This window comes from Neofelis nebulosa, chromosome 5, assembly GCF_028018385.1.
Source record: "Neofelis nebulosa isolate mNeoNeb1 chromosome 5, mNeoNeb1.pri, whole genome shotgun sequence".
Taxonomy (NCBI): Eukaryota; Metazoa; Chordata; class Mammalia; order Carnivora; family Felidae; genus Neofelis; species Neofelis nebulosa.
This window is the reverse complement of record NC_080786.1, coordinates 60,988,095-61,007,808: the sequence shown is the minus strand read 5'-3', so window position 1 is coordinate 61,007,808 and position 19,714 is coordinate 60,988,095. Positions and strand designations below refer to the sequence as shown.

Genomic DNA, 19,714 nt, shown 5'->3' with positions numbered 1-19,714 from the left:
TCAGCCCTTGATCAGCTTAGTACCTTTGCTATTTGGGTAACAGGCTCTTTGTTGATGGGAATAATTGCAGGTTGTTCATTGAACCTTTTCAAATAAAGAAGCCTGTAGAAGGAATGACAGCATTTTTTAACTTGTACTAAAAATGACAGAACAATTTAATATTTAAGAAACCTAATTGAAATTGTTGATTTTTTTTTTAATTTTTTTTTTCAACATTTTTTATTTAATTTGGGACAGAGAGAGACAGAGCATGAACGGGGGAGGGGCAGAGAGAGAGGGAGACACAGAATCGGAAACAGGCTCCAGGCTCCGAGCCATCAGCCCAGAGCCTGATGCGGGGCTGGAACTCACGGACCGCGAGATCGTGACCTGGCTGAAGTCGGACGCTTAACCGACTGCGCCACCCAGGCGCCCCTGAAATTGTTCATTTTTAATCTCATGTAAACACTGATGAAACCATGAGTGGCCCCAGTTTGTGAATGTGTGCCTCCTCTTTAGCTGCCTCTTTAACTCATAATATTGCTATAATACTTTCTTTGTGATGATAAATAGTAGCTATCGTACCGCATAGTTAGTTTTAGAGGTGAGAAATACATACATGTGTTTTCTTAAGTTTGAATCATAAATATCTCAAGTGAAAATTTCCTGACATGGGATAATACTACTGATGAAACACAGTGGAAAAAAATTCAATACAGCTGTTTACAAAAGGTAAAAAATTAAGTGTTTGAACAGATTTATTGGGGTAGATGGGTGGATGCCAGCAGGAATCCTGAAAGTGACTCTAGCCACTTTTACTGATCACTTCCATCTGCCTTTATATATGCAGGGGTACACATATGTTCAAAAGAGAAAAATACAAAAATGATCCAATTCAGCCTACTTTAATTTTTCACTTCCTTTTTACTGAGATCATTAGACTCAGTCAGCTCCTACAGGTAGTCCCCCCCCCCCCCCCCCCTTTGTACTCTCTGTACAAAGAGTACAAGTGACAGTACTCTTTGTTACTCGTGAGCTCATCAAGAAATCGAATGATTTTGGGGAGTCTGGGTGGCTCAGTCAGTTAAGCGACTGAGTTCGGCTCAGGTCATGGTCTCATGGCTTGTGAGTCCTGAGACAGCTCAGAGCCTAGAGCCTGCTTCAGATTCTGTGTCTCCCTCTCTCTCTGCCCCTCCCCACTTGTGCTCTGGCTTTCTCTCAAAGATAAACATTAAAATTTTTTTAAGAAATCAAATCATTTTTTTTTAAGTTATTGTCCATGCTCAGGACATTTAAAACTTGACCACCTTCTCTTTGAAACACCTTGTTTCTGTGATACTGGTTCTCTCTCCCAATTCTCCCATTGCAATATAGTATCCTGACTTCTCCCTTGTAATACTAATTGTTTATTTTCTGGCTTTCCTTTCACTGGATAAGCTCCATGAGGTCAGAGACTGTCTTGTCTTGTTCACTGCTCTGTATTTAGTCCGAGGTCTAATACTGTATAGGTAATGAGATAACTCTTCAAGTGTTGGCCCTGTTCTGCTATTTCTCACTTGTTTTTTCATTGATACTGATGCCTTCAATTACTGTCTATACAGTGCATCCACTGTCCATCATTTTAATTTTGACTACTATCCTTGCATTTCAGCCCCTCTTTTTTTGTTCCAAGTTTAATATGAAATAGTATTCACAATTGATTTTTATAATGTTATTTATTTTGAGAGAGCCTGCCTGAAAGTGGGGGAGGGGCAGGGAGAGACGGAAAGAGAGAGAATCCCAAGCAGGCTCCACACTGTCAGTGCAGAGCCCAACCCCAGGGTTCAAACTCAAGAACTGTGAGATCATGACCTGAGTCAAAATCAAGAGTTGGACGCGTAACTGACTGAGCCACCCAGGTGCCCCCACAATTTACTTCTAAAGTGGAAAAGTAGAATACCAAATTTATGTAGTTAAATAGAAACAACAGGGCCACAGTTGATATTTACCTACTTCCTCTTGTTACTTGCTCAGATCTGGTTGGTCTTTTATATAAATATACTAGATGTTTTAAGTTTTCCCTTCAGTTCGTGTTCCTCCGTTCTATCTTTAATGGTATGACCGAAGCAGTCTGCTTAAATAAATGATCTCATCAGGTAATGTTTTTCTGTTACCCTATGAGATAAAACTTAGGAATTAGCCTTTTTATTTTTAGTTAGTTATTTGGTTCTGTGAAGTCAGGGAGCAGCTTTTAGCTCAAAAACGAAAAACTTCCTGTGTTTAGAACTACCAGAAATGGGACTAAACTGTTTCAGTAGTGGTTGCGTTCTGCTTCACTTGTAAGGATATGGAAGGATAGATAGTAAGCAGTTCTCAAATTGGACGAGTTATTAGAGCTTTTTGAAGCTATACATACTCTGGGCCTTTGATTTTATTTTTCAAACTGCTTAGGTCTTCCACAGTCTGGCCCAGATGAGTTTTTAATGATTAGGGTCACATCCTGATCACTCCCTACTGCATCTTATACACAGTAGGTGCTAAATATACATTTTTCAGTGAATGAATAACTTCTGGGCATTTTCCTGGGTAGATGAGCTGAGGTTCTTTGTTTCCTGCTCAAACTTAGTTCTTTTATGTGAAATTATCAGATCTGGATTGAAAGTATTATGATTAAGTCTTGTGCCCCTGCATGTGTGTTCTTGGTCAAGTCATTTACCATCTCAGAACCTGCTTTTCCATCTGTAAAATTAGAATGGCAGTTGCTGTAAGGTAAGTTAGTTACATTGTGAAGACTAAAAGCATGTGAAAAATGTTTTATAATCTGAAAATGCTTTGTAAATGGTAGAAATTATTCAAAACTGATGGCTTTTAAATATATATTAATATATATTGTTTAAAATATGTCACTAATACTATTCTTTCACTTTACACTTAGGCTCATTTTTTAGCCTAGCAAAGAAAATAAATACAGTTGCTTTCTCTTAAAAACCAATATATTTCCTCAGCTCTTCAAGGCAAAATTTCCCTCTTAGATTGTTAAATTCTTAAAGTTTTTATTTATTTTGAGAGAGACAGAGAATCCCAAGCAGGCTCCGCACTGTCAGCATGGAGCTCAATGCAGGGCTTGCACTCATGAAACCATGGGATCATGACCGAAACCAAGAGTTGGATGCCCAACCAACTGAGCTACCCAGGCACCCCAAATTCTCAGTATTTTATTTATTTTTTATTTTTTGAATGTTTATCCATTTTTGAGAGACAGGGACAGAGTGTGAGCAGGGGAGGGGCAGAGAGAGAGGGAGACAGAGAATCTGAAGCAAGCTCCAGGCTCTGAGCTGTCAGCACAAGGCCTGTCTCTGGGCTCAAACTCATAAGCTGTGAGATCAGGACCTGAGCTGAATTCAGATGCTTAACCACCTGAGCCACCCAGGTGCTCCTCAGTATTTTTAATTCCAAGTTATCAGGGTCTGTGGATCTCTGTACTTAAGTTTTTGTGCCAGATTTGGGGACCAAGATATGAAAAGTACCACTAGCAAAATTAAACATTTTCCCCCCCAAATAGACCACATTTGATAGAATTTTCCCAGTTTTAAGATTTGTCTTAAATCTCTGGTGCTTGACTGTGTTTAGGTGACAAAATCAATGAACTACTAGCAAAAAAAAATTTTAATCTAAACACCTTCATTCCTTATTCTTAGTTCGTTAATGTGGTTCTCTATAGTTACAGCTTTATATTACATATAAATGTTATAATTATGTATTTTTGTTGGAACTTCCTTGTGTTAACTTTTTTGATTGTATGTAGTGGAATTAGATGCATGATTATTCCATGGTGCTTCAGAAAGCACTGTCTCAGTTGAAGATGAGTGGGTTCCTGAATCACAGCTTTATGAATTAGTACCTAATAAGGGAAATTTGTTGTAAGAAAGGGCAAATTCTTGAGTCTGAGGAGGAAGAGATGTCTCACAGATCTGGGATACCTTCATAAGTAAGATATATTAACAAATCAGTTGTTCATAAGATAGGGACTGGGAAAGAAAGTTACTGGTGTTTGTATAGTAAACCTGTGTTCATTCTTCCCTTTCAAACAGGTCAGTATATGTTTTGTGCCCTATTTTATCACAAAAAAGAGAAGAAATACTGCAGTGAATGAAGATTCCTCTGCATTTTAGCACTGCCTTTTCTACTGTAGTTGGCTTTTGAATGAGGATGACAATGGAAGAGATGAAGAATGAAGCTGAGACCACTTCCATGGTTTCTATGCCCCTCTATGCAGTCATGTATCCTGTGTTTAATGAGGTGAGTCGGTCAACATTTCCTCATATGGTCTCTGCAATTCTTGATGCCTGCTTCATTTATTCATTTATTCCTTCATGTAACAAGTGCATAAATTAGTTTCATCTATGTGTTAGACATTGTACCAGGACTGGACATAAAATAGAGGGAATGGGGCACCTGGATAGCTCAGTTGGTTAAGCATCCGACTTTGGCTCAGGTCATGATCTCACGATCTGTGAGTTCGGGCCCCGCATAGGGCTCTGTGCTGACAGCTCGGAGCCTGGAGCCTGCTTCAGATTCTGTGTCTCCCTCTCTCTCTGCCCCTCCCTTGCTCATGCTCTGTCTCTCTCAGAAATAAACGTTAAAAAGAAATTAAAAAAAAAAAAAAGTGGGGGAAGAAAAAACCTAGACGTATTGCTTCCCATCTGGAAGTTTCACTATAGAGGGAAAGACAAATAGTGAACAAAACAATGCAAGTAATTATATAAATGGGAAGTTGTGGTAAGTGCTATGAAGGTTTACAAAAACAAAAAAACAACAAAAAAACCCTGTTGTTACCTAGCAGGTGGGACCTGCTTTAGGGGTCAGGACCAGCCTCAATGAAGATGAGACCTATACACTATGACAGAAAAGAGATAAATAAAAGGGGTAGACAGTTGAAGAGTCGGGGATAAGCACATTTTAGGTAGCAGAAGAACAGGCACAAAAATATCCTGATGAATTCTAGTTAGTAGTGTTAAAACATTTCTACTGATAAAGAGAAGATACCATTGCTTTAGTATCTAGAGCAGATGTAGTTGCTTTTTTATTTGAGGAATTTTCTAGGAGTTAATAATAGTACATTTGCACTTTTTCTTTTAATTTAATATTAATATGCTAAGATTTGTAGAGAATTACAGAGCTGGAAGTTCCTTACAGATAATTTAATCACCCTTCCTTTTAATCGTGAGCCAAGTTCCTATTACATAAAATTGCGTTCCTGAAATTACTTAGGACTAAGAGCTAGGACTCTAAATTTAGTGGCTTCAGCCTTTCTGTCCATTTAATTAAGGCGTTTTTTTGTTGTTGTTGTTTGTTTTGGGTTGTTGTGGGGTTTTTTGCACTTAATTAATTATAAAGCTGTCAACAGCATTAACCTTATTGTTGCTACTGTAACCTGGAAACCCTCACCATTTCCATGGGCTTTTTACTCCTTTTTGTAAAGTATTTATATTAGAGTAAGATTCTGGGTTTCAAAGCCATTTCTCCCATATTATTAGTTTTATTGATCATGTATTTGATGCACTTATGGTCTTAAGTCTTAGGGACAATAGAGAACGATTCATCCTCTTCAACTTGGAAACCACAGACATAGTTGCCATTTCAGACATACACTTTGGAATTCCAAATGCTATTTGTCAAATAGTGTTATGTTCAGTGAGGATAAAAGAAAACTCAAAAACAGTGGCTTGGATACAAGTTATTTCTCTTGCAGAAAAAACTGTGGCAGTAAGTGGTCCAGTGCTAGTATAATTATGACTCAGTATCATAGTGCTTGGGCTGCTGATTCTCCATTCATCGTGTTCTAAGTTGTCTGGAAGGTACAAAAAAAATGGAGCAGGGGGTGAGGTGTTTTTTCTAGCTGATTCAGCTTCCTTAAAGTAACCTTTTTGGAATTCCTGTACAAGACTTCCATTTACATCTCATTGGCAAGGACTTAGTCTTATGAACACACCTACCTGCAAAGGATGTTGGGAAATTTAGAAGTTTTGTTACTAAAGAGGAAGCAATAGGAGGCATCTTTTGAAAAACGTGTCCCTATTACACTGGTACCATGGTAGCAATGGAGCTACTCTTTTAGGTCTGGTTATACCCATCTCTGCAAGTATAGCCAACACTCCAGTAAGTCCACCATTTTGTTCTAATACCTACCATTTATTACAAGACTACAGTTATTGTTAGAAGCAAATGCTTCAGTTCTGTTTAGTATATATTTACTAAATGTCAACCATTTATTTGCTGAGTAGCCTGCTAGGGCCTAGAGATGTAGAGAAGAAAAAGGCAATATACCTGTCCTCAGGAATTGTGGGGAGCACAGATGTTTAAGCAAATACATCATTTAATTATCCTTGTACCATGTAGGAGGTAAGAAGATAGTCACTGAGAGCTGTTGAGTAACCTTTGTTGATGATTAGTGTTTAATTTCTCAGGTACTTCGAGAAGCAGTATGGCAGTTCTACCCAGAGGTGCTCTCTCTTTCCTGGTCTATATAGCTACCCCTGTAGGCTTTGGCCCAAGTTGTTTTGGGGCATTTCTATATTCATCCAGTATTTTGAGTCTTTACTTGAAGGAAGGGCAATGTGTATTGTAGACCTTCTGTTTGACTCTCTAGTTAGTGAAGAGGAATTAGAGAAGCTTTTTTTTTTTCTAACAATTAGAGTGATCTTTTCCTACATATGGAAAATGGATTTTATTTGAATCTTCACTTTGGAAAATAGTTACATAGGATATGAGATTCTGGTAAAATGCACTATTGGGATTGATACTGATCCATCTTTTCTAATTTATTCATGTGTAAGTAAAATTAATTTGAAAGAAAAAGAAATGGCTATGAATGGACTGGTAAATCTTTTCCAGAAATAAAGGCAATGATTCTTGCCAGATGATATCTGAAAAAATATGTGGGTTAATGGGCCCAGAATTAGAACATGTTGCCAAATGATTCATAGTTGGTTCAAGAATTAGTTGTTAGAACTGAATATGAAAATGAAATGGCAAGAGGTAGCCGACTGAGAGATACTATATCAAATTGTCAGGGTCTAGTTCTCGAATTTATGATCTAACACCATGGTATCAAGCTTTGTATAAAAATTATTTGTCATGTTATTTAAACACAAGTATTCAGAGGGGTGCCTGGGTGGCTCAGTCGGTTGAGCGTCCGACTGCATCTCGGGTCATGATCTTACGGTTTGTGAGTTCGATCCCCGCGTCGGGCTCTGTGCTGACAGCTCGGAGCCTGGAGCCTGTTCCGGATTCTGTCTCCCTTTCTCTCTGCCCCTCCCCTGCTCACACTCCATCTCTGTCTCTCTCAAAAATAAACATTAAAAAATTAAAAAAAAAAAAAAAAAAACAAGTATTCAGAAATAAAGTCTTTTAGAAATAGTGGTAGTAGGTCTCCTCTCTGATAGAGATATGAATGAAATCTGGGGCTTGATTTAGGAATGGCATAAAATAATTGTGCCTTTAAATGTGCAGTGTTTGGTTGGAAAGAATACAATACTAGCATTGTTCTCTGACATTCCAGTATATTAACGTAACATCCTAAAAAAGATACCTAATCAGTTAAACATTAATATTTAACTATAGTTCAAACATAGATTTTTCCGCAAGTCTACTAATGGGAAAATTAGAATCTAGTTTGGCTCTGTTTTTCTGTGCTATGAGGATTTAAAGATAAAATGGTTGTCGAATTAATCTTATAGAAAATAGTATCAGAGTAGGGATGAATGTTTTCCTCTGAAGCTAAAAGCTGCACCTAATTTTGTCCACAGTGTATTGTAAGTTTAAAAGCTGATGCATTCTCACCTTGACATTACATCCGTAGTAGTGACAGTGGTAATCTGGAAGTCATCTTGTAGAACAGAGTTTTAGATAGTAGGACATCCTTACACCTGGGAAATTGTAATACTGTTACTCCAGCTCACAAAGCAAAGTTATTTATGGTATTCTGGGAGTTTGATGCTTGCTAAACTTAATGAAGCTATGCCAAGACTGCTGAGAAAGGAGTAGGCTTCTTATTTAATCAGCTGCTGCAGAGTTCAGAGTCCCAAGTATATTGCATGTGTTGTAAATGTACTGTGTAATCGGTCTCCTGGTTGCATTATGAAATAATGAGTTTATAGAAGCCTCATGACAAGTCTTAGATCAGATTCTCAGGTACTGTATCACTATCTACTGATTTTTGTGTATGGAGGAGGAGAGAGGTATAGTTCAGTTCTTCATTCCAGGAAAAGATACACCATGTATCATTTTTTCCTTTGACTTTTTATTTTATTATTTTATTTTTTTTAATTTTTTTAATGTTTATTTATTTTTGAGAGATAGAGAGACAGAAAGAGAGTCAAAGTGCTAGCAGGGGAGGGACAGAGAGAGAGGGAGACACAGAATCTGAAGCAGGCTCCAGGCTCCGAGCTGTCAGCACAGAGCCCGATGCGGGGCTCGAACTCACGAATCGTGAGATCATGACCTGAGCGTTAAGTTGGTTGCTTAACCGATTGAGCCACCTAGGCACCCCTTCATATGACTTTGTAGAGGAATTGTTTTAAGGTGAAGTATAATTTTTTTAATTGGAAGAAAAAAATCAAACTCCAAAAGTTGAGCATGGTAAACATCTCGACAGTGAAGACCTGGGTTTTACCTGAAATCCCACCATCCAGAGGTGACCATACTTGATATCTTGCATAAGAATTACCGTTCTGCCTCTTACTTAGGCTGTATAATCTTATCTTCTTTTATTATTTATAAGATAATGATAACCAGTAACGTGTTTATTTTTCATAACTCTGTGAAGTAAATGACTTCAAACATTGTAGTGCTAAGAATAGTACCAAGCATGTAGTGAAGTATTAGCTGTTATTCAGGAATCTTTCATGTAATTTTCTGTAGACCATTCTTAAGGAGACATTTTTGTAAAAGTTAGGTGGCTCTGCTTACTTTTTTTGCTGGACAACTTGGCAACCCCAGGAATGGATCAATTTAGAAACGGTTAACTGCATTTATTATGTATAAAACACATGACTGCATTTGTCTTCTGTGTGGCAGCACAGAAGTTAGTAGGTGGCCTCTTGATTCTATCTACTTTTGTCGTAGGGTTTGGTTTTTTGTTTGTTTGTTTGTTTGTTTGTTTTCTTTTTTTGACCTGGTTCACCTCATTCTCATTTGAGTCATGAGAAATGTACCTTTTATACTGGTGTCCTGGCCCTGTTTGGTTCCTTAAAGAATAGGAGCAGTAGTCTTTGTGGGGAAGGGAGAAAGATGTCAGCATGGGGGAAATCATGCTTGATTTTGAGGAAGCAGAATTTAAAAAAAGAAAGTCTTATGCAAGACCTGTAAAACTTGAGCAACCAAAGGGTTAAATGGATTTTTTCTTTTTTTTTTAATTATGGGTGTAAGAGACTGGCTTGATAAGTAGAAAAGGAAGTATAGGAAAGAACTAATAACTTTTGGAGGGACCAATGTAATAAATGAGCTCTCTGTGGAATCAAAATTATGTGTAACCTTTTGAAATATTTTCATGAACATTCTAAAGCAAAGTTTGCAGTTAGTAGTAAGTGCTCTCAGAAGCTATCAAAAATAAGTTCCAGGAGGAGCTCACAAAACTGAGAGTAGGCAGGATGTGAGGTGAGCCTTGCTTCACCCAGCCTATCATAACCCTCTGGGTAGGACTTGAGGCACTTGTCCTTATGTTTTTGGTGAAATGAGATATTATGTGCCCCTTTCTCTCATGCTCATTTTTTTTTTCCTTTACCCTTTTACTGGTGACATGGAAATCCTAGATGGCTGAGCCCCAAGGAAAGTCCCTCCTTGTCCAGATAGATATCCATTAATCAAGGTGTAATCATATTTTCCTCCTCCTTAGAATTCAAAATGTGGTGTGTGCACTATCAATTACAGCTAAGAAATGATGGATGTTGGCTCACTAAAGATACCCTAGCCAACAACTGTTATCTCAAAAGCTAGAAAAAGCAACTGGGCTAATTAATGAAAGCATTGGAAACAAAATGGAAATTCTTTTCTGTTCTGAACTTACATACAGTGTTTACACCCCCATGTGTTGCCAACCTGAAGAAATACATAAGTGGGAGAATAGCCAAGGAAGAAGATTTTAAGAGGATACCCTCTTTAGGACCATTCAGATCTCTCTTTCACAAAGACTTTTTTTCCTACTTCAACTGATAGTGATCCCATCAGTGTCCGTGTAGTGGCTTACTTAAATTGATCTTCTGGGGTTCCAGGACTATAATCTATTTCTTTGTATCTGTTACACTGACCTCCTTACACATGGTAGAAACTCAGGAATTTGTTAGTTCTTAAGTAGTTGAAGAGGTTCAATGATAGGGGGACTGCCAGTCTGCAAAGGGTGAATTCAGGGAGGCTGGGTAGCATTAGTGGCTTGTGCATAGGTTTTGGAACCAGACAGAACTGTTATGAATTCTGCCTCTGTACTTATAGCTACTGAACATTGGGTAAATTTATGCAAACTGAATTTCTGCCTTTTAAAATAGAGATGATGATCGCTAGTTACAGATTGTGAGGATGAGATACTCTATAAAACTGTATATAACAAAGTTCATTACAGGTGCTAAGTAAATGATAATTGTCATTAGGATACAACAGAACCTTACATTGTCATGAAAGGTAGGATGAACATGATTTTATAATCAAATCATCTATCACAAGTAAAAGATCTAAAGAGGAAGCACTTTTTATTCGGGAAGATAAAAACATATCTTGCTGCCTGAGTATTACAGGCTGAAATTATAAATAGATTCAAAAACAATTTAGATAAATTTATGGATGAGAGATTAAGTTCAATTCAAAAAATATATATGTGCCTGCATGCCTGGTATTCCCTGGGCAATGTGGATATCGTATGAGTAATAAAGCCTAGTGGGTTTATTACAAGTTGTGTGGGTATATAATGTATCCCAAAATGACTCCCAGCAGAGTTCTGGTGAGGTGCTTCACAGCTCACAGATTTGATTTAGTATATACCTGACTTTTCCTTTTCTTTTCTAAGATAACTTATGTAAACTTAATCTAGAAATCCAGAGATGCTGATGTCTGTCTTGGTACTTTTATTACTTCTTCACAGAATTTTCTGGGCCTCTTTTACTTGCCTTGACCCTTTCACATAACAACCAGTACAGAAAGAGATAATAATGCTGACACTTGAAGGTACACATCTGACTCAGACCTTTGACTTGCTGAAAGAGGTCAGAGTGTGGTGTAAACCCAAATAAGGAAATGGTTCCTATCAGAGTGGAAAATATTCATCCTGTCTGCCTGCCTCTCCCTCCCTTGCACAAGAACTTGAGATGAGAAGAGCTGTATTGTTATTTTAATCTTAAGTAGTATTCATTATAATTAAATGAATTCCATGGAAGAAGTTTGCATTTTTGGAAGCATACTTTCTTTAATTTTATAAACTTACATAGTTGCTTCTTTGTTGTATTTGCCTATGTGGTTCCCTTGTATCTTCCCGGTGATGTTAGTTTTACAGGATTTGTAGAAGCCAAGCTAAATACTGAATTAAATGGTCTGTTATTTATTTTTGGAGATAAAGTATTTATCTTGGCAGATTTTGTTGTTTTTGCCTTATGTTTCAGGTGCATAACTTGTAGGGAGATAAGGTTCTTGGCATTTCTGTCTTGTTTAGAAAATAAAGTGTAGGCCATTCCTTAAATACATGTATGTATGTTTATATTGTTTATAAAGGCAAAGTTACATTTTATTGCCTCCAAGGATTGAAAGGAATATTTACTTCAAAATATGCTCTGTTCATAAGGTTCTTGTAAAAATATTCCACTTGCATAAAAATCTATAAAAGTTACATTGTTTTTGAACATTTAATATTGTCCCCAGTAAAAAAATATATACTTTAGGGTACTTAGGTGGCTCGGTCAGTTGAGTGTCCAACTTCAGCTCAAGTCATGGTCTTAGTTCGTGAGTTCGAGCTGCATATTGGGCTGCTTGCTGTGGGGGCAAAGCTGCTTTAGTTCCTCTGTCCCCCTCTCTCTGCCCCTCCCCCACTTGTACTCTCTCTCAGATATGGACGTTAATAATTTTTTTTAAATATAAAGCTTAAAAATATACACACACACACATATACACATATATATACACATTGAGTTTTACTGAGTTAATTGGCCCAATCATTAGAGACCAAAGGAATATGAATTTAACCGAAGGTACTTATTTTAAGCCTAGCAGTTAACTCTTCAACAAATGGCTTTTTTTTTTTTTTTTTTAACATTTATTTATTATTGAGAGAGCATGAGCATGGAAGGGGCAGAGAGAGAGGGAGACACAGAATCCGAAGCAGGCTCCAGGCTCTGAGCTGTCAGCACAGAGCTTGATGCGGGGCTTGAACTGACAGACTGCAAGATCATGACCTGAGCCAAAGCCAGATGCTTAACCGACTGAGCCACCCAGGCGCCCCAGCAAATGGCGTTTTTTTTAATGAAATTTTATTTATTTATTTTTGGCTCACTGAAAAATGAATTCTATAAAGTACATAATAAGGACACTTATTTTTCATAATTGTAAACCTCACATTTTGATACTAAAATTAAAAGCTTTGGAATTCAACTTTTGAGACAGTATTTTAGGTAACCTTTTTTTTTAATCCCGGTAACATAGAAGACAGATGATCCACAGTCTTTATTTAGTATCAAACCTTTTATCAGTGCTATTTTCTAATTAATAAAATATATTAACGTCAGCTTAATTCCTGGCTGAGGAATTGTAAAATAATTAAAAAGGAGTAAAATACAAAGAATCTTAAATAAATGTTTTCTTGGTATTGATCATTTTATATTCAGTGCACACCCAACTTACCATGTACTTGCAATAGACTATTGAGAATTGATCTTGAATCCCATTTTCAATAATTTAAGTAAATATGTTTATTCTTTCTGTAGAGACAATATTATTTTGCATTCTATGCTTATTTTAAATCTTTTAAAGTAGAGCTTGTCTTTGTTTTTGTTATTTTGAGAGAGAGCAGGGAGAGGGAGAAAGAATCCTAAGCAGGCTCCATGGCCAGCAGGGAGCCCTATGCTGGACTTGATCTCACAACCCTGAGTTCATTCCCTGACTCAAAATCAAGAGTCAGAAGTTCAACCAACTGAGCCACTCAGGTGCCCCGAGTGTGTTTTTCTTCTCTTGTCTTCTCTTCTCTTCTCTTCTCAATGAAAAACTATATATTCCTTAATTTCTCATGGTCTCTAATGAAAATTTTAGATAGCCTGTGTATTTGAAGAATTATGGTGATTTAGAATAATTAGCAAGTGTTTTTGTTAATCAAATGATGGATGTATCAGTGTGATTACTATAGAGTGGAATATCAGAAATGTGCTTTTTCTAAGAAAATTGATATTAACAGTGATTTAAAATTTTTATTACAGCTAGAACGAGTAAACCTGTCTGCAGCTCAGACACTGAGAGCAGCTTTCATTAAGGTGAGGTGCACATAATTTATTATGATTAAAATGTATGTTACGTATAAACCTGAATATCATGTGATAATTGCCACTTTATTTCCTTCTAGTGAAAACCTCTCGGCTATCTCAGGTCTGTTTTAGTGTACTCTTTAAAGCTTAAAACACTTCCAAAAAGTGAATTGACAGAAATGCTGTTTCCTTAGCATTCATCTTTTTATCACTTTTATGCTTTTGAAACTAATTTCTTTGGAGTCTCTTCTCTTTAGCTTTAGAGTATATTTTCAATTTCTTTTCCTGTTATTTGACTTGATAAAAACCTTTTGGTGACTCAGTTAGTTGGGTGACAGACTTTGGCTCAGGTCATGATCTCACAGTTCGCAGGTTCAAGCCCTGCATCGGGCTGTGCACTGACAACTTGGAACCTGGAGCCTGCTTCGGTTCCTCGGTCTCCCTCACTCTCTGCTCCTCCCCTGCTCGGTCATGTTCTCTCTCTCTCTCTCTCTCTCAAAAATATCAAAAAAAAAAAAAAAGCTTTTTGTAAAATTATAATTTGAAAATATGTTTTTCATATTGCTTACTTACAGAACCTAAGTATAAAACAATATTTTTGATGGGAAAATAAGAACTGTGTGTAGGTCAGATTAAGGATACCTTTTCCTTATATGGTCGAGTCACTTAGAGTCAACTTTTTCATTGTCTCCAGATTTGGAGACATTTAATAATTACTAGCCACGTACTATTTAATAATTACTAGCCACGTGTTGCTGTTGAATACTTAAAATATGGTTGGTTCAAATTGAGTTGTACTCCAAGTATAAAATATACACCAGATTTTGAAGACTTAGTACAAGAAAAAGAATGTAAAATAACTCAGCAATAAGTATTTTATAGTAATTACATACTGAAATCGTAATATTTTGGTTGTACTCCTAAAATGATTTCATGTGTTTCTTTTTACTTTTCTAATGTGGCCACTAGGAAATTTAAAATTACAATGAATGACATTTGTTGCTTGAGTTATATTTCTGTTGGACATCCCTATTCTACATATTGGGTGCAGTCTTTCATATAAAACTTTATTCATCCCCCTTCCTTTCCCGGTATATATCAGGGTGCCCAAATCTTTAATTTTTATTTACTTTGTGTGTATTTGTTTCTGTCTGTAGCTAAGAAAATTTTTATTTCAGGTAAAGTATTTTAATGTTTAAATCTAGGAAAAAATGTATAGTTAAGTTTTATTGGAATAAAACCATAATGCCATCCAGCTTGATTTCTTTTTATGGCAAAGATTAGTTTATCGATACCACTCTTTTTTTTTTTTAATTTTTTTTTTAACGTTTATTTATTTTTTTGAGACAGAGAGAGACAGAGCATGAACGGGGGAGGGTCAGAGAGAGGGAGACACAGAATCCGAAGCAGGCTCCAGGCTCTGAGCTGTCAGCACAGAGCCCGACGCGGGGCTCCAGCTCACGGACCGCGAGATCATGACCTGAGCTGAAGTAGGCCGCCCAACCGACTGAGCCACCCAGGCGCCCCTATCGATACCACTCTTAACTGGTAGCATAGACTATGTCACTAGACATCTCTCCTCCTTCACCATAAGAATTTACATTGTATGTATTAGATTAGAGCTATTTTGATGTGATTAATACTCTAAAAAGCACTGCCTGTATATGTATACATAGTAGCTTAATTAAAATATGTTCTGACAAATCATTGGGTTAATGAAGAAAATGAATCAAGTAACACCATCATTGTTGTGTTTCTTTTTTTCTTTGAGTTTGGTGTGGTTTTGGAATGGCATATTTAGTCATTAGGGAGGCATGATGGAAACTGTTTTAAGCTGACTTTCAACCTATTTTCAGTGTGGCCAAAGAAGGGAAGGAAAGGCAACTTATTTCACAATATAGTATTGAGGGACGCCTGGGTGGCTCAGTCGGTGGAGCGTCCGACTTCGGCTCAGGTCATGATCTCACAGTCGGTGGGTTCGAGCCTCGCATCAGGCTCTTGTGCTGACAGCTCAGAGCCTGGAGCCTGCTTCTGATCCTGTGTCTTCCTCTCTCTCTGCCCCTCCCCCACTCTCACTTTGTCTCACTCTATCTCTCAAAAATAAATAAATGTAAAAAATAAAAATAAAAAAAACAACAATATAGTATTGATAAGGCAAAAGTCCATTTTTCAGCTTTTCTGATAGCAAGAACAGAGAGAAATTTCTCCTGCTCATCATAAAGAGGACTCTGTCTGAAGTAGTAGATGATATCCTCAATGTTATTTCTAAAAGAGACAAAATAATTTTGTTAAGCTTCTTCTTTTAATATACTTATATATAATCTGATGTTTTAACACTAAAGTACAATTTAAACTGTTTAAAGTATGTGGTTATGATAGATCTGGTTTACCATACGGATAAATTTTATTAGCCTTGGCACTGACTCTTAACTGGGGAAAGTGGAAGTTATTTTGAGAGGAAAACAAATTAGTTTGCCTTGATTTTATCATTATTATCATATTTAATTTGTTAATGTTTTAAATGTTTATTCATTTTTGAGAGAGAAAGACCGTCATTGTGAGTGGGGAGGGGCAGGGGAAGGAGCAGAGAGAGGGAGACAAAGAATCCGAAGCAGGCTCCAGGCTCTGAGCTGTCAGCACAGAGCCCGAGGAGGGGCTTGAACTCAAGAACTTTGAGATCATGACCTGAGTCAAAATCAGATGCTTAATCGACTGAGCAAATTTAATGTGTTAAACTTCAAATGGAATTGAAAGGGCATGCCTTAAAAAGATGAAGATTTTGTGTTTTTAAAACTAGAACTTATTTGACAATTTTTTTTAAGTTTATTAATTTTGAGAGAGGGAGAGAGGCAGAGAGAGAGAGAGAATCCCGAGCAAGCTCCACACTGACAGTGCAGAGCCCTATGCAGAGCTCAGACTTACAAACTGCAAGAGTTGAGCCCAAATCAAGAGCCGGATGCTTAACCGACTGAGCCACCCAGGCGCCCCTGAAAAAGATTTTAAAAGCCTCACTCACCCATATATCCCTATTAATATCCATAATATATATGCCTGTGTTTCCAGTTCTTTGACCACAACACAGTGTCATCTATCAAGGTTTAATATTTATTTTTATTATTATCACAAGAAAAAGGATTAAAATAGTTTCTCCCAAGATGAAATACTAATAAATACTATCTTTGAAGATACCTGTTCTCCTTGGTTCTTTTTCCTCTTGGAAAGTTCTGATAGGTTTTGCTGTTGAGAATCACTGAATCACAAGAGGGGATGTTACTGCCTTTGAGGATAGTTTCCTGTCATAGTTGGGTTCTTTATAAAAATTGGACAACCATAGAATTCAAGGTTGTATTCTGGGGCAGACCTGAAGATATAGATAGATAAAGTCACCAGTTTAAGCATAGATCTGTTTATTTTGTCAGTCAGAAGAATTGGGTAGATTTAAGGCATTTAAAATTAAAAGTAAGTAGCTTAATTAGGATTTCAGCCAGAAGATACTAAGACTATAATTCCTCAGCTATGTGCCTAGGCACCCTGCGTCCCCACAGCAAACTCAGATGGGTGCCATGAGTTATGTTAAACATCTAAAGGAACATAGTGATGCTAAACATCTGTTAGACCCTGTGAACTATGCTAGCTTGAAATAGTTTGCAATTCCAACATACTAGATTAAGCCCTATTCCTTTCAATGATTGTATATCTTTATGAGGTTGGAATTTTGGCCATTGCTGTGAGAAAAAGCAGGTACCACAAGAAAATCAATATACAACAGGAAGTGAGGGCAGGGTCCAATCTGATTCCAACATTTGAGAATTGTGCAGTGCCCAACAGGTGCATATATCTCAGTAGCAAGTAATCTTGGTTATTTAAGAATTAAAGAAAATATTCTTCTTTCAATTTATGTATTTCTTAAAGACGACCACATTGTTAGAAGAACGCAAGTACTTATTAAGTTGTTTGAACCTAACTACTTAATACATAGCACTATTAAGGTATATTTCTTAGCACTAAGAACACTTGTGAACTGAGAAGGCTCAATACTTCTGCAAGATTTCTGTAATGCTCCAGTTTGGGCAGTTTCCAGACCAACTTGATGTTGGAAACTTTATTCTCAGACTGTCAGCATTTAGTTCTTTTGGCACCGTATTATAACTTAATCAGAGAGATTGTCTTCCTGCTGAAACTTTTTGTGAGCAGGTGGGGAATGCGCTCCTGCCTCCTAAAACAATGCATTATATAGGCAATTTGATGCTACTCAGAGAAGGAAGATAAACCACTGTTATCAAATACTGGCTTATTTACATAGTGTATATAATTTCGTGACAATTCACTAAATTAATGTTGATACCATCTTAACCCATATTTATACAATTTTTCTTCGAAAGGTAGTCTTGTATTTTAAAAATAGATTCTATCTTACATATACTCATGGAAGGAAAAAGCAAAACAGGTTATAAAAGGGAATGAATTCATAGGATACACTTTATTGTTATTAATCATCTATGAAAATGACTTCCTTAAGTAGCATACGACGGCAGTTAAAATGGTCCCAGGATTGAGATAAATGTGCATATTTTCTTTTCCCATTCCATCCGAAAACCTTTCAGTGTTTCGTACTTGAAAAACAAGATGTTATAATGGAAAGAGCATAGGAACAGAAGAAAGCTAGATCTGCAGTGATACCAGAAAGGAATTGTAAAGGCAGAGGTTAAATGTGCTTGACACATAAGGAAGTAAATAGATCGCTGTCCGATTATGATCATAAATGGTGTTTCTATTTGCCGTTTAATATTGGGCAAAAATGATAAGAAATCATCAGCACAATGATTCACATTGACAGGCATCTTAAAACAAACTTAGAATGTCATTACAAAATTTTTAAAAATAGTAAAATGGGACAAAATCACTGGGAAAGACCCAAATCAGAAAGTTAACTTTGATAAGCTCAGAACTCCTATGTTCAGTCCTGAAATGGCTAGAAGATTTTAGTGCCCTGGTGAATGTAAGTAACATAGAACCAATACAGACTCATTAGTGAGACAAGCTCAGGAGATAGCAAAGGATGAAATGATGTTCTGTAAATTATCCTTGCTACAAATATTCTTGCTACAAAAATAAAATAGGAAATGGAAATCATTATGTGGGGAAGTAGTTAAGGGATTATATAGCTTAAATAAAACCTGCAAAGGGAACCCTGCTTTTTTGTTTCATTTTTGTTTTTCTTGACTTACTGTTCATTTAAATGCCAAGGATCTGCAAAGTACTGGTAACATAAGTATTACTTGATTCTCAAGTTGGAATATTAGCTAATGAGAAAAAAATCTAAATATCCTTAGTATATTTAAGCTACTGAAAAGAGTAATTGATGGATTATCAAAATATATATAACCTTTATTTCTATTTTTGTTACTAGTTTGATTGCAAGTGAGCATAGAGGAGAAGTAGGAAGTGTTAAGTACTTTACGTTCAAATGGCAAAAGAGACCCTGGCTGTAACCAGAAGCCTCGTGCATAAGCTCTGAGGAAACATAAGTGAATGCCATCAGGACACCTACTTTACAAAGGTTTCTGCCCTCATAAGTTGATCACTGAAAGAAATTCTCAGCAGGTTCTAAACGATTAAGTTTTGGCTTTAAAATGCTGATTGAGCTTCTGTATTTTAAAACTAGCTTTCTCTTCTTTATAGGCTGAAAAAGAAAATCCAGGACTCACGCAAGACATCATTATGAAAATTTTAGAGAAAAAAAGTGTAGAAGTTAACTTCACAGAGTCCCTTCTTCGAATGGCAGCTGATGATGTAGAAGGTAGTCAGAGAGTCTTGTTTACTTTTCTTACAGTTGTTGAAAAGCATTTCCTCCAAGTCTTTATTTGGCAAAAGGGCCTCCCGCCCCTTCCCTTCTCCTTCCCTTTCTTACTGTTATTATTACTGTGATGATAGTGGGGAAAAAAATCAATGTAAATTATGTTTGTGTTTTAAGTGAGATTTCAAGAATGTGCTGAAGATATTAGCAGGTTGTTTGGGTTTTGATATATTAAATACAAAGGTTTTTATTAAACTCATCTACCCCATTGACAGATATCTGTTGCCATTATATTTGTTATGAATGTCATAAGGTTTAAGGTTTCTGTGTCAAGTATAGCTTCAGAGGCCTGATAAACTTGACTGAGACGTTTGTTTAGTTATTTAATATTCATGGGATTTCCATTTATCCCAAAATGGAAAATGTTTGGTCTTTCATCTTCTGATACTTCACTTGTAGAGTGAAAGCC

At 36.7% G+C, this 19,714-nt stretch overlaps 1 protein-coding gene across 1 annotated transcript in view; it reads left to right on the top strand.

Moving 5' to 3' along the window:
• PDCD10 (programmed cell death 10) overlaps nucleotides 1–19,714 on the top strand; it is a 46,778-nt gene that overhangs the window by 15,616 nt on the left and 11,448 nt on the right. The window contains exons 2-4 of the mRNA XM_058730424.1: nucleotides 4,050–4,257; nucleotides 13,404–13,457; nucleotides 19,131–19,248. Coding sequence (XP_058586407.1) covers nucleotides 4,162–4,257; nucleotides 13,404–13,457; nucleotides 19,131–19,248 — 268 coding nt within the window. The 5' untranslated portion in view covers nucleotides 4,050–4,161. The remainder of the gene's footprint in view (nucleotides 1–4,049; nucleotides 4,258–13,403; nucleotides 13,458–19,130; nucleotides 19,249–19,714) is intronic.